The sequence below is a fragment of the Scardinius erythrophthalmus genome (assembly GCF_964197995.2).
Source record: "Scardinius erythrophthalmus genome assembly, chromosome: 18".
Lineage (NCBI taxonomy): Eukaryota > Metazoa > Chordata > Actinopteri > Cypriniformes > Leuciscidae > Scardinius > Scardinius erythrophthalmus.
Genome location: NC_138238.1, coordinates 5,254,888 through 5,271,193, shown reverse-complemented (window position 1 = coordinate 5,271,193; position 16,306 = coordinate 5,254,888). Strand labels below are relative to the sequence as shown.

Here is a 16,306-nt window from a genome sequence, read left to right as displayed (position 1 = left end):
AGTTTTTATTTTGAGTGAACTATTCCTTTAAATTACATTGGCCGACTCATTCGCGCTCAATACTCTCTCGTCGAATAATAATGCTCTGTTTGACGTAGCCCCGCCTCTGTTTAAGCGTACTGTTCATTGATTGGTTGGCCTCACTGTATGTCACTCATCTTGAACGATACAGGAACTATAATTCGGAATAAAAGCAGGACGCGAAGAGTCACACTAGGGAACTACAGCATTGTTTTGATTTTCGAAACCGGTATTTTTAAAATTTCTGTTTGTATTTATTATATATATTATAATACTTGTGGCAAAAGCTTCGATGTGCGATGGATAAAAGTACCCGGCTTTGGCTGGTGAAAACAATGGGATTTTGATTTTGCAAATTGATTCATATGGGAGTTCTGAGCGGATTCTATTAATTCAGCAAGTGTTTTGAACTAAAACTCTGCGAGCTTAAGTACTGTCAAATAAACAATGGATTGCATACGTCCCATGCAGAATAAGAGAAGACATGGTGAAGAGTTTGAACAGTTGCACAAACAGGCGGTAAATTGACTTATTTACAAAATATTTACTAACCCCTAATTCATGCTTTAAACGTTAAATATGCCAGTAACAGTTATGTGTCTGCTTTGGATAGCATTTGTTTGACCTTCTGTCCCATTTGCACAGACTGTTGCCCTTTACAAAAAGAGTTATGAGTTATTATTAGTACATATCTATAAACACCCAGCTGATCATCACTGAAAATAGCTGTAATGATTTATAGAAACAGTGGGCACCATGGCATGACAGCTGCTTTTGCTCTCATTGCCATCTTGTTACATAATTAAGCTGAATATAGTTTTAATGCATCTCTGGATTTCACAGAAAAGGCCGTGTGATGGACTAGGAGGCAGTGGGCATGTTGACTGTGGTGTGGTGGTGGTGGTGGACACTCCAATGGACACATGGGACGCCCCAAATCACAGCCCTCAAAATGGACACATCGCCAACGTCCCCGGCATGGTATATGTTCTCACACGTGCCTGTTCTCTGCCTAGAGGAAAATCCTATTGGAATTTATACCGTAATTTGGAAGCAACTCTGACGGATCCTAATGGGATTTTTGGTTTTCTTATAGGATTCCAAATGCACATAAAATAACAACTAGGCATTTTTGACACATAGTTCCCAATGGGGTAAAATGCCTGTTATATTTATTTCTCAAGGATATATAGCCCATTATTCCAATACAAAATACATGCAATATCCAGTTTGATTAAAATAATAATAATAAACTTCCTTCTTTCCTTTAGGATTGGTTTTAGGATGTTGGATTTTTTTTTTTATGCACTAGGGTGCTCTCTCTCTCTCTCTCTCTCTCTCTCTCTCTCTCTCTCTCTCTCTCTCTCTCTCTCTCTCTCTCTCTCTCTCTCTCTCTCTCTCTCTCTCTCTCTCTCTCTCTCTCGTTTACAGTGTTGTGATGAACATGTATATTGCTCTTATCTCATGTTCTTGTGTTTATGGAGCATGTGGAATGCAGGGGTTAAAGGTCACAGTCTATTAAGTGGTCTGTTTTATGGCATTGTAGAGACACATTTGTATTTTTTTATTTCACTCAAGAGCTAAAGTTTACCGTAAAGTGATGTTTTACATTTAAAGTAACGTTGTTTTGTACCAGTATCCTTAACAAAAACATATTGTTAGTCTTATTAATCTTATGTTCATTAATGGTGCAATCTATTTGCAGATCTTTATCTCTAATGTGTTTGGGCTTGTCAGCAGGTGTTACCCGCCCCGGGACGTGGTGCAGGACAGTATTGCCCCAGATGTATGGCGGGTGAACCTGTGAGTAATATTTGATATTGTTCTGTGTGGGTTGCAAAAAATAATATTTCCCTCTTCTTTTATGTCATCTAAGGGTTTGACAAGGGAAAGAATGTGTGGATAACATGCCACTTTTTTATAATATAATATGACACATTCATCAATTTCTTGTGCAGTTTTTTCATGCGCACACTCAGTCTACCTACAGCACTTTCACCGGACGGCGTTGATACAAGCAATATGATTGCCTTTGGAAATTTTGTACTTCCTGCAAATCAATATTTATTCATGACAAGAGAGAAATGCACATTTTGAACGGTTTTCCCCCAGGCCAGAGTGCCTACCAGCTGATCTAACCACTACGACACGGGAACAGTCAGCATATATGAATATCAATTTGCGTAGGGTTAATGAACATTATACATACAATGCATTGGGTGTTGAGTGAAGCTGACCTGTGTCACATCAATGTTGCTCTCTGTCTCTGGCAGGGCCATATAAACCACATCGTGAGGTATTGATCAGCATTGCCGATGACTCCTGGAGAAAATGAATTGACTGAATAAACGGGGAAGGGAAAAGCGCTGCAGAGAAGCAGTGTGGGGTTTTCCCGCATTGCTTTGTGCCTTTCATACATTTTCCAAATCACCTCACCTAGTACTGTTTTATCTACAGTAGTACCTTTTATTTTTTTTGTACCAATGAGGTTTAACATACCAAGAACATGCACTCCAGTGACAGAATGATGGTTTAGATTACACTGCAGTGAAGTGTGTCGACATCTTTGCACTGTACATTTCCCAGTGTTGCTTGGTCTCGATTTTCAAGAAGGAATTACTGCTGTCATCAGTGAAACTATTGCATAAATATTTTTTTAGACTATTTTTCTAAAAATTGAAATAAGGAAATAATTCTCATGATTAAATACGTTTTAATTCAAGTGTAGATTTGTTTTCTTTAACTATATTCATGGTTTAACATTTCAGTTTAATTGTATTTGGTTGTTAAATGTTAAAAAAATGTACTGTATGTCAGCTTCATTTGAAATGAAGGATATTTTTGTAAATATATATTGTCTCGGTTTTGTTTTTATCTCAATAGATTTTCCTTTTCTTGTTTTGTTTCCTTTATTGTAGAAAACATTTCAGTCTATTCAATGATGTATAATGTTACATCTTTCTCCTCCATTTTTTACATAATCCAGAATATTTTGCATTAAAGTCTAATTTGGTTAAATGTTTTGTATGTTCTTGGTATCAATTCAGGCTCTCTCTATATACTATATATAGATATATAGATATAGATATAGATATATGTGTGTGTGTGTGTGTGTGTGTGTGTGTGTGTGTGTGTGTGTGTGTGTGTGTGTGTGTGTGTGTGGTTGGTGTTCTCCAAAGTGAGCACAAGATGGCAGTGTCCCATTCCGTTTCTCTTCCAGAGAAACTGGGACCAGTCACTAGTGTTTAAAATCCAGCTTTTCAATATTAGATACCATCATACATGATTTTGTGTTTGATCCATTTGAAATATTCTTGGCGTGTTTTTTTTTATTATTTAATTTCAGAATATATACCGTTTTATTAGTCCTGTTTGCATGCATCTACACTGCTTGACCAAAAAAAAAAAGTCCCTGCTTGGATTTAAATTGGAAAATACTATATGATTGGATCATTATTGCAGTGATTATTATGTTTCTAGCATGTTATACAGTGTGTGTGGCAACAGTTCTTCTAACCCTAATTGATGGAGCTTTTCATTTCTTAAACGACTATGTAGGAAGTCACATCATGGCCATATTCCAGGATGACAAAGTCAAGATTCATCAGGCTCAAACTGTGAAATAATGGTTGGTAGGAGCATAAACAATCATTTTCACACAAGAGTTGTCCAGACCTTTAATTCATTGAAAGTCTTTGGGATGTGCTGGAGGAGCCTTTCACAGAGTGCCGGACTCCTGCATCGTCAATACAAGATCTTGACCAAAAATTGAGGCACCTCTTGATCAATTAGGGTTAGAAAAACCATCCCCAAACATATAACATGTTAGAAACACACATGCTAAATCACAGAACTAATAATCCAGTAATAGACTCCTAAGTATCTGCCTATTTAAATCCAAACAACAACTTGTTTATTATCTTACTTTGGCCGGTCAGTGTTTAACGCACTTCGAATTAAGTTTTATATTCTAAGTAATGACTCCGATTAATAAGAAGAACACCTGCACCACATATTGATGCTTTTTCCATGAGGAGCAAAGACCTGTATTAGCTATTCCCCTCAGACGGCAAGTTTTAATACTCATTTTGACATGAGCGACTCTTCCCGCAGATATGACTTCCTCATGCTGCGGCCCAGCTCATAAAACAAGCTTCTCCTACAAGAGACTTATAAGAGTGGCCGTGTATTCATAAGTCATAGTTTCTGCTCCTGTAAGTTATAAAGGAATTACCTCAGCTCAGGAGGAGCCGTGGGGATGGGTCGAAGTTTGTGCTAAGTCAACCAAGATGGATTTAAGTATATTACCAACTCAATCTTCCTCACCCTCCCTCAGTGTTAGCTTTTGTCGGTGGAGAAATGAGAGGCAGCGTTCAGACAAAGCTTGACCTCTAGGGGCCAGCTCTCAGAGCCTAGATTTTCAATAATGTAGGACAATAAAGCTTAGTCCTATAACCAACTGCAATATGCTACAAGTGTAAAGAGCTTAGCTGCTAATAAAGGAGGCCGACGAGGAGTGAGAGAAAAACAACAACTCATCTTCCGAACTCATATTTGGAGATCAAGTGCGGCCCATAAGAGCATTTCATAAGGACAGTAATGAGATGCTGCAGAGGAAGACGAGGAGATCAGACCGGTAAAGCCTGACAACTGCTATCTGACACAGTGGATATGAATGCGGGATCTTCTTCTAGTCCCTGCGACACTCGTGACAGGTGCACATATATGTTTGTTTAGATGTTGGTGCTCTCGTCCTCATAGATGAATTATTATTTTCCTCTCCGGCCCCAGCCGGTGACCTGCCGCTGCGTGGACCTGCTCCTGGTTTCCCGTAAGTGGCCCAGGTTGCCTGTGTGTTCTCCTCAGGGAGACAAAGGGCTATTATGGGTTTATTGTACAGATCAGCGGGGTCAGGGTACGCCGTGTGCGCATGCAGGGGAAATTTCTGGTTCTCGTTCGTTGTCAGCAGGGAGGAGGAAAACCAATCGAGCGTCCCAACGTGCTGACTAGTTGCTTTCTTGATTATGCGTATTAATGATGAAACTAACATTGGCTATGTTCGCGATGGAATATGCTCTTAAAAATAGTTTCAAAAGGGGATTTTCAAAGCGATGCTTATAGAAGAAAAATTCAAGAACCTTTCAGTTTTAAGACTGAAAAACATTTTAATTATCTGAAGAATCTGAAGGTTCCTTGGATGTTAAAGGCTCTTCATGAAACATAGATGCCAATAAAAATCTTTTTTTTTTTAAGAGTGTACTAGCTTGCTGAGTAGGAATTACACTATAGCTTCTACCCACTTTTTTTTGTTGTTTTAAATAATGCAAAAAAGTGCATGTGAGTGGTGGCAACTTATTAAAAAGAGATGTTAAACATAATTGCACTACTTCAGATTCATCCATTGCACTGGAAATGGAAGGCAACTTTAAGCACACTGCATTGTGGGATAAAGTAAAACCATTTAAAACCTGTTAAAACCATAGGCTGAATTCGAAGCATGTACCATCCTACTATATAGTAGGCGAAAAACAGTAAGTGACAAAAGTATGTCCAAATTCACAGTATAAAAGAGTAGGCAAAAAGTACCCGGATGACCTATTACTTCTGGTGAGATTCTGAAGTGTGCATACGGACACTTTAATATCCCATGAGCCCACAGGAGAGGATTTGACACTGGGATAGGTCACGTGAACAACATGACAAATAGTACGATTACATTCACACACATTCATATATAGAACATACATTTATAAGCAGTCACAAAATAATTACTTATGCAAAATAAGCATCTACTCAAGAAAGTATGCGATTTCGGACATTGTATGCTATTGTTGTCACATGACTTCATCATGTTGCATGTAAATGCCATCCAGTTACCATTAACAAATTGATACATTTTGAATGCAAAAAAAATAAAAATGGCAATCTGAACAAATAATGATTAAAAAGAGATGCTAAAATCACAGCATGCCTTTCATTTATATATATTTTAGCATATTATTTTCTCCTCCCTTTTAAAAAATAAGTTGTGCCTTCCTAGTTGGATTTCCTTAATTCTCTCAACAACTTAATTCTTGAGAACCACTGATTTATGCATACTGAAAATGAGCATTCAGTGTAGAAATAGTTTGTATTGCTTTTCCAAACTTTAAAACTGTTGTAATAAGCAGTCCCTTCCTTGACTTGGGAATCTCATAAAACAGGAAACCTTTGCTCGTTGAGAGATCTCAGTTAGAGTCTAAAGGCCGAAACCCAGCAGTGACAGGATTTCCATCTTTCCTCTGCCTCTTCCTGAAGTTTAGGCCCGTCTCTTTCATGGCTGTGTTCTTTTCTGGATCTCATATACTCTTACACCATTTCCACCTACTTTGTTTATGAGGCTTTGATCCACAATATTCTAGGCTAAGTTACACCCATGCTCTGCAAGGTGAACCTGTCGGCATTGTTCCCAATGGGAACCCAATACTCGTGGAGTCTTTCCTCTCTCCTCTCAAAAAACTGCTCTCTTTAGTAACAGAATTCTCCAAAGATGCTGAACAAAAGGTCATGCACAAAGACACAATTTTATGCTCCTTTAATGAGTCAAATTTGCTACCTCTGCACTCACTTAAAGATACTTTGCTTGATAACGGCGCATTATCAAAACCCTCGTCAATAAAGGGCGTAACTCTGAATGCGGTTAAAGGGAGCGAAAAGTGTAAATGCACCATGCGGGTGACCTGTGTATATGTGACCATTTTGCACCGATGCGATATCTACATCTTTCGGCCTAATCTTTTGATGTTTCCTGTTTATGAATGGACTGAAAGCTGCACATTGTGGGAAAGAATAAAGAGCCGTGGAGGTGTCTGCATTATATCTGTTAAAGAGAGTCTCGGAGTCATGAATGTGGGGCACCGATTCATTGTGTCCTCACGGTTGCCTCATTCAGACTTTCATGGAAGCCTTTTGTCCTAAATCTTAAGATCCATCCATTTAAAGTCACGTCCGACAATGCTCTCATAGATGCTTAATATGCATTCATGGACTGGTGGCTTGGCTTCTGTTAAATTGCTTTCATAAATGGATGATTTGGAAGGGATTCACTGGATTGTTTATTTATTTATTTCATTTTTATAGAATCAATATCCTATTGCAGAGAGATATTGTAATGTGTAACCTTTACCCAATATGTTTTATTCATCTTCAGAGGACAACGTGGGATGCAGAGGCCTGAAATGTAATAATCAAACCACACAAATTAGTTTGACTACAAACAATATCCTACCATTGTGGTGAAACCTCTTAAAATTAAATACCGAGGATTATTGCCTAAAAATAACAAAAAATATCACCAGGTTTTCCTTTGTTCTGCATTAGGAACCCTTCATGGGTTGAACATAATCATATAATGGTGTCTAGGACACCTTCATCAAATATTAATGTCTCATAGTATGATGTCAAGGTCAGTGGATGATAAAAACAGGTAGAGACATTAAGGATTATTGTGGATCTAACAAAAACACATTTCAGGTCATATAGAAATAATATTTTGCATAAAAAATGAAGCCTTTGTGATATTATTTTATGATAATTAAGCACAATACATTCTGATTACTGTAATGCAATGACTTTTGTGTTGTAATCAGCAAAAAAACAGTTTACAATTTAAATAACAATTAAGCGTTTTTGGCATTACAGTAATGAAAATGAGAGTTTGTACAATACAATGACTGAATGGGGGGGGGGGGGCTAATTTCATTAAAAAATAATAATATAGCCTATATGAAATATGGCCCAGACATACACTGTCTTTATAGCCATGCATGTGACTTTATTCAGATAGAATATCATATTCAGCATTTTTCGTGTATTTTAATTTTCTTTGCTTTAAATTTCCACTGGTGACAGGTTTCAAAACAATTCCAGCATATTTGTATTGGTTTTATTGAATCATATATCGTGTGTGATGATGATATGTCACAAACCATGTGCAAATTTGTAGCTTGTGCTTTGAAAGCAACACACATCAAGTCATGTAAAAACGCTCTTTTATTTCCGAAAGCCACATCTCTTATCATCGCAGGCTCTCCTGGGAACGGAGACCTCGGTGAGACCTCTTTCCCTTCAGTGAAAAAAACAAAAGCACAACTGATGCTGGTGTATTTTAAGGTTTTTTACTTAGCCTCGATCACCTCTGTGGCTCTTAGTGAGCCTTGACAGTGCTCGAAGCTCTCCAGGCGCTCAAAGCATTCCCCACAGACCCACACAACATACATGATGCCATGAAAGCATGTAGAGTAGCGCTGCCGTGTCGACCTGTCAGTCAGGAGTCAGACGCTGCTAACAGTTGAAATGCTGGAAGTGTTAGCGCACACACACACACACACACACACACACACACAAAGGCCTCTCTCTCGCTCTGTTTAACGCCAGGCTGCGTGTCAGAAGAGACAGAAGTGAACAAAAGGAAGCTAAGCCCACGTGTGACATGCAGAAAGGGAGCAAAAGCTGCTAATGCTCGCGTTTTATCTCCTCACACCCTCGTTATAAAGAATATAAAGCATAATATCGATTAATAATGCATGCCGAGTTCACAGTCTTGTTTGTATCTACGCAGCAGTCGTGGTAAATACGTCGGAAGATGTTTACAGAGGAAGCTACGCACCTGGCTTTAAAGGTTAAATCAAATCCGAGTCAAAGAGGGGCGAACGTGCAGCCTGTCCCCTGAGGAAGAACAGAAAGGTAAAGAGAATTAAGACGCATGCTGTTCTGCTGGGAAGGAAACTTCGCGGTTCCTGGCAATGACAGGCCTGTTGATTCACACTCGCGCAGATTCAATTCACATCTTTCTACTTGCCACCTTCCAGCAGCCAAATGGGATAAACATGCTTCTGGCTGTTTGCTGATTATCTTGAAATATCATTTTGAGGCAGCGTAAAATGCTGAAAAACACCTGCAAGTGATAGCGTTTGGCTTCCTCCAAAATATCTGCTGCGTCGACAGTTTTTTTTTTTAAGTAGGCCTAATGATTTTTGTCTGAAAAAAAAAAAAAAAACATTTACAGGGCAAAACCAGGAGACAGAAAGGGATGTGTGAATATTGGCCTACTTAAAGCCTGTGGTTTTAGCATGTTACATTTTTTAATCATGTTTATACACTTTTTGCAACCCAAATTCTATGAGATTTTAATTAGAGGGGAAACTGTTTATTATAAATTATTCCTGTTGGTTCTTTTTTCTCTCTTTTATTATTTATTTCAAATAAAAAATGTTTTCTTGGGAATATTGTTTTGAGTGGTAGTCCGAGTGTCAATGGCTGACATATAGGCTATATCGCATACTTCCCTACTATATAGTGCATATGATGGACACTTAACTATCCCATAAGGCCTTGGGAGAGGATTTATGAATGGCAATGAAGCGTCCATTCTGGTTGGTCACATGATAATGACAACGTAGCGAATGTAGTATGTATTACATTCATACTACACATTCATACTATTAAAACACTCACTTTTTTTTTGCGGACGTGAAATAATTTTTAATTCAAAATAAGTACCTTCCCAGACAGCAACATACAGTAGTATCAGCCCAGATCTGGCCCAAATCTGGTTCACACGATCCAGATGTGGGCCGGATCTGGGCCGACACTATGTTGCTGTCTGGGTACTCAAGAGAGTAGGCTATGTGATTTCGGACGCAGCCAATGTCACTTGTCATCCTAAACATCTTTTGTAAAATCCCTTGAAATTACAGACACTCCCTTATGACATCATCATCCTGGAAGTGACATCAATTTGGAGGGAAAACAACAGTACAGACATTAGTGAGTAAAAGCGATGGATTCATTGAATTCTGTTGCATTTCATTCTCTCTAGAACATTTCATCATGTTTGATGACAGTACAGAAATTGGTTTGGTATAAAAGGTGTTAAAAGGTATAAAAGGTTGTTAAATATGTCAAGTTCATGACACTTATGTAAAATGATGATATATTTCAGCTTATAAACAAACTAAACTGCTCAGATCATTTAACATTAGCCACCTTCAAAAACTCCATTGAAAATAAATAAATAATTATATATGTATATATATTCTCAATGGTGTTTTTGCTGAAGGTGGCAAATTTTAAATGATCTGAGCAGTTTATAATCTGATTTGATCCATGAAATTGAGGTTTTGCTGTTTAAAATATTAAATCTGGTTGATTGTTCTGTGAAAAGACTTTAAAATGAAGCACATTCTGAGAACAGAAGTCTTTTACTGCACATATTTCACACTCAAACCCATTTCACAATTAGTTATGAATTTATTTTCTGCTCCAAACAGGAAATAACAAGTACACATGAGTGCATCATTTTTATTTATTGCATATTTAGCCCATGCTACAGCTCAATGAACAAAATCATCATAAACAATAAACACAGTTCTTTGCGCGGTCTCTGTGATCAAAGCTTTGGCAGTCTAATCTAACCAATTAATCCATTTATCAGCGGCGCACTAACAAACATGCCCTCCACGTGCTGCTTCCAACACACACTCTTCCTCGCAGAGCTGCTCGGAAACTAGGGCGTCGTGTTCACCACAATCTCTGCGTTGTTCATTCCCTTAGATTATTAAATGAGTCGAGCATTTCAGTGCCTACAATCTTTTCAAACTTTTGCACATCATACTTAGACACACACACATGAAAAAAATGAAAACAATACATGTGAAATTGGGGGTAAAAGGTTTTTGAACACAGATGTTGGATTTCACTGTTTAATTCAAAGCTCTGTGAATTTTTTTCACAGTTGTTTTCACCTCTGTGGTCCCGGTACACAGTGCCAAAATCACAGCACTTATTTTAAGCATTTACTTGGTGTGTGTGTGTGTGTGTGTGTGTGTGTGTGTGTGTGTGTGTGTGTGTGTGTGTGTGTGTGTGTGTTTGTTATTGTTTTTCACGGCTGCATCTTCATCTTTCTGTCTGTTAATAATGTAGAGTTCACACATCAGAATGATCTTCACATTCTCCATCTGAGCTGATGGTTTCCTTTCTTACTTTCTTTGCTTTTTTTCTTTCTCTTTGTGAAATCTGCAGGAAATTCTCAGCTCAGCATCTGTGAAAACCTACAGCATACGACTTTACAACAAGGCAAACATCCAGTGTAAAACCTACGATCTGAAAACCACTATGGTTGAGCCATTTTCTCGTGTTCCATGATGAACTGATCAACTGTAATGGAGACATCCTTTAATAAACTGAGCTGAATGGGGTCCAAAACTCTGAGAGCACATTGAAAATATGTTTTTACAATTTAATTAAACATTATGATGCAACATTTTAAAAAAATAGCTATTTAAAATGTGTCACTATCTCTAGGTCGCTAATCAAATTTGTGACATTGATCATTCTTAGAATCAGATTTTTCTTACACAATTCTTTAGCTTTTATGATGCTGTGATTAAAGTAAACGGATGACATTAAATACTTAGACATTCTGAAATTCATGAAATTCTCATTCTGGTCACTAAACTTTGCACTGGAACATTCAAACATTTGGAGCCCACTTTATATTTTGCCCACTCTGTCTGACAGTTTGGAGTGTCACTATTCCACTGAAGTTCCTCTAAGATATGTGAGAGCAATACATCCCAAAAGCAGTCGCCTGGTAATTTCGAGGAATCCACATCTGATGTTTTGTGCTGCACTTAAAAATGCATAAAAAGCTGCTTTTAGGAAATAAATAATTCCACCAGCTGTTTTCATCTCCATCTTTTGAGGAATATCATTGAAGAGGCTGTTTGTTTGCCTCCTCTGTGTGATTAAAGGTTCAGTTATGCACGTGGGCGGCGCCGAGCATCTTTAGAATGAAACTGTGTGAATCTGTTCAGGGCAGAGATACAGAAAGAAACCACAGAAGTTTTCCCAACGTGGTGTAAAACACACACACACACACACACACACGCACACACACGCACACACAGATGTTGTGTTCATGTTTTATGGCGACTTTCCATAGACATAATGATTTTTATACTGTACAAACTGTGTATTCTATCCCCTTACACTAACATTACCCCTAAACCTACCCATCACACAAAACTCTCTGCATTTGTACATTTTCAAAAAACATCACTTATTATGATTTATAAGCTGTTTTCCTTATGGGGCCTAAAAAATGTCCCTATAAGGACAAGGCTTTTGGATATTGCCATCTTTGTGGGGACATTTTGTCTCCACATGCAATGTAGGGTTTTCAAAGACACACGTGCACACACACACGGTTTCCATGTTTTATGGGAACATTCAATAGACAAAATGATTTTTAAACTGTACAAACTATATTCTATCCCCTAAACCTGCCCATCACAACACTCCATGCATTTTTACTTTAAAAACAAACAAAAAAACAACAACTATGATTTATAAGATGATTTCTTAATGGGGACCAAAAAAATGTCACCACAACATAGGCTTTACCAGGACACACGCACACACACTTAGACTGCCTTCCCATCTCTACAGCCGTGGGACTTGTCTGTAGCAGACAAAGCCATTTGTTCACCATCCAGTGTGTTTTCTCAGAGTTTAAACTCTTGCATTTATTCATTTGTGAAATTAAAAGTAGCCCTTTTGGTTGTGAAAATATATTTTTCAGTGCTATAGTATTAAAACAATTCAAGCTTGATATGCAATTGACTTATATGACAGCAGGAAGACGAAAAAGAATTAACTACCAGACACTATCAATATTAAGGTTACTCGATTAAACATTTATGGGCTAATAATGCACCTGGATACAATCTGACCTGCCATTATGTGGATGTAAGACACGTCTCTAAGTGAGTGTGCGCCTCCACTCTTACGCCAGTGCCACTGGGAATTTAAACTGCAACGTAACACAGCAATAAGGGGCTGTGTGAACTTTGACCTGTTGACCCTCCCTATTAGAGTTGGCAGCTGGGGAATTTCATTTTGATACAGCAAGGCAGTCACTAACAGTCCCGCTTCGTGCTACGAGTTGTCATTTCTCACATTTTCAATTTCTTTCCTCCGTAGTTTTCATTTCATAGCGTTGACCTTTTTGACTCTGTCATGTGGAGTGTTTGGGTGATGTGCTCTCAGGAAATAGCAGGAAGTTCCGAATGATAAATTGTGGACTACATTTACTAGTCTCGTTGCGTCATGGTTTGCCTCATACACACGTGAGCATAGCATGCAACTGAGTGAGATTTTGCTGTGTTTGGCAGCTTAATCTAAAATGTAACATGTTGGTTTGGTGTTTCCTAAAGAAACATCTGTAATCCTGTAGCTTTAACCATCAACAGCCACCTCTCCATAGTGCAGTTCTTGACTTAACATCATTTTAAAATGTAATGTGACTTGTCCCTGAATCATTCTGCATGCAAAGGTGAAATATAGATGCTAAGTGCCATCTGAAACTGAATGATCATTTTTATCAAGCTCGTATATTTAAGTTCAGTAATTTCACTTAAATGACAATTAATAGGTAATCTTCATACGAGGTTGATAAAAATGATCATTCTAGAAGAAAATTTCAGATGGCACTTAGAGGCTTTTGCATCTGAACTCTTCATATATATATATATATATATATATATATATATATATATATATATATATATATATATATATATATATATATATATATATATATATATATATGATTACATGTTTAGACAACTTATTTTAGAGAAAATAAAAATGTGAATGCCATTTTTCCAAATGCCATTGTTGGTGTAAAAGAGAAGCCCTTTCTAAATAGTTAAATATATGATAAAAATAAAAATAAAAATAAAAAAAGATAAAAAAAGTAGAAGGCAAATGATCTAAATGGAAAAATTAATGGTTATAATGACTATAAACAATTACACATGCAGCATATTCTGTTGTTTAAATATTCTATTCTATTCTATTCTATTCTATTCTATTCTATTCTATTCTATTCTATTCTATTCTACTCTCCAGCAGATGCAGCCTCTGACCTCTGGCTCAGACTGCAGGGTGTTTGTTTTTACCCTTCAGGCCTGTAGGTGGGGCAATGGCACCACATAATGGTCCTTTCCGTGCCGGGAAAGCCCGGGATCGTGTCTCAGCTACAGGGGCAGAAGTGACCGAGCGCCTATAGAAAGGCCTGGATAGACAGACCGGTGGCTCTTCCTCTCGGTTACCAGATGTTCAAGCTCCCAACGAGCGTCTGATTTGTGAAAATAACTGGGAGAAAGTAGGTCAATCACGTCTCACGAAGGACTTGCTGCTGGTGACAAACTCATTGCAGGGTGAGCTGTTTAATACCGAGAGTGTTGAAATAATCTCTATCACTGTCTGTGTGTGTGGAGGGCCCCGAGCGCAGGTGCAGCTGACGGCCCCGCGCCGTTAATTACTCCGGTAAACTTTGTAATCACGAGAGTTTACGGGATCTGTTGAAATGAGGTGGAGCTGACCCGCTCCGTCTCTTTTCAGAGCCCATTTCCACTGGATATTTTACATGTTAATTGTGTAGAATGGCTCTCCGCTCTTTTCTTTCTATAGGTGCTGCCTGGAGCTGCGCCTCGGGCTCTCTCTCTCTCTCTCTCTCTCTCTCTCTCTCTCTCTCTTCATTTCAGCAGCAGAATGAAAATGCTAATTATTATATGGCAACCTCGACATAACCAGCCCATTTCACATGTTCTGCTGTTTTCATCTAAAATCAGCTGTGAATCACGATCTTTGTTACACTGACACACAAAGAACGCACTTAAGGTTGATAGTGGTTATTATTATTAACGTTGTTATTTAATAAGTAGCCTACATTTTATCCATTTAAAACGAATATAATTTATATTATAATTTTAACTTTTGATACTATTCATTTTTTTATCATTGTGTTTATTTTTTCATATTTTTATTTATTTAATTGTAGCAATAGCAATAATAAAACAACGCTATAATTATAATACATATTGTTTTTGATATTAATTTAAATATTATAAGACTAGTTGGTCTCGTGTAGAGTTTTTGAAATGTCAGTTTCGAAACATAAAATCGTAATGAATCGAATAAGGATAGGATGCATGAAAGAAATATTATAATAATAATAAAATAAAAATAAAATAAAATGTTGAACATAGGCTATAGGAATGGTGACCTGTTTAATGTCTTCCGGCATGCATATAAGGTTTGAAGTCGTTTCCAGAGAAGTGAAGTTTGTAATTGTCACTGGAGTTGTATTGGGACATCTGCTCGACTGTATCAAAGCCGACACGAGAGTCCCAGCGGCTGAGCAAAAATCTGAGTTAATTAGCGCGATACATGTTTAATTAAAGCCAATTACAATATCTAAAATTACCTAATCGAAACCTGTTTTCACAGTGAAGGTGCCCTCAGCACGATCTGCTTCACACACAAATAACACATGCATTTTGCAGCACATGCACTTTGTGCTTCTGTACAATATGATCCTGCTGCATATGGAGATTTTTTTTTTTCTTCAAATAAAAGCATCAGCAGGTATTGGAAACGACAAGTATTGTCTTCAATTAATTGGCGTTTTGTATGTGTTCTGCAGCTAGGCTACATCATCTTATATTTATTAATTAAATGCGTGCATTTACGTAAATGTAATTTATTTTGCATGAACATTTTCATTTTAATCGGCGAAATAAGGATTATAAATTGTTCCTTATACATTTGATAATCATATCATACTTTTGTTTAGTCCATCCAATCTTGACGTTTGCAATGCACGTGATAAATTCTGGCACTCTTTAAAAGAAAATCAGAAACTGATTGGCTCATGTTTGATCGATATTAGGCTATTGATTCGAGCTCTTCTTCCCCGTTTAATTGTGCTGTGATCTCCAACGCTGTTCCGCAAATGCGTCGAAAGGAGGCGCTCTTTATCAAATTTCTCGTGAAGATTAAACGCTGCTCCGCCAAAAGCTCCTGCAGTTTCCTCCGGAAAATAAATTCATTTATTTTCACGTTTTATTCATTTAGGCGGATGCTCAAAAATCATTCTTTATAAAGAGAGAGAATGAGATTGAGATATTGTTAATGATATTTTAGACGAGGTAATTGATTAAGCATATTGTTTGGCTATGTTTCTACTATTAATTTATTATTTATTCATGTATTTTATTATTTATGTATTTTTATTAGTTAATGCTATTTGTCTATTTATTTCAACCCGCTACAAATCCACAATGGAAAAAGGTACATTAAAATATATATAATCGTGTAGCTGTTTCATTATATATATATACAAAAAAAAAACATAAAAAATAGCCAACATGATTTTATGGAATATCTGCGTTTTTTA

General features: G+C 37.3%; 1 protein-coding gene across 2 annotated transcripts; it reads left to right on the top strand.

The window, feature by feature from the left end:
* Nucleotides 1–156: 156 nt before the first annotated feature.
* LOC308707339 (uncharacterized protein C10orf143 homolog) lies at nucleotides 157–2,873 on the top strand. 2 transcript variants are annotated; one of them, XM_081393731.1, is made up of 4 exons: nucleotides 157–540; nucleotides 865–1,002; nucleotides 1,759–1,824; nucleotides 2,295–2,873. In XM_081393731.1, exons 1-4 carry the CDS (start codon nucleotides 469–471, stop codon nucleotides 2,322–2,324), a joined length of 306 nt encoding a protein of 101 aa, XP_081249857.1. In that variant the 5' UTR covers nucleotides 157–468; the 3' UTR covers nucleotides 2,325–2,873. The 2 variants fall into 2 exon arrangements, with proteins under 2 accessions (XP_081249857.1, XP_081249856.1); XM_081393730.1 differs by having other exon boundaries at nucleotides 171–540; nucleotides 1,762–1,824.
* Nucleotides 2,874–16,306: the final 13,433 nt, after the last annotated feature.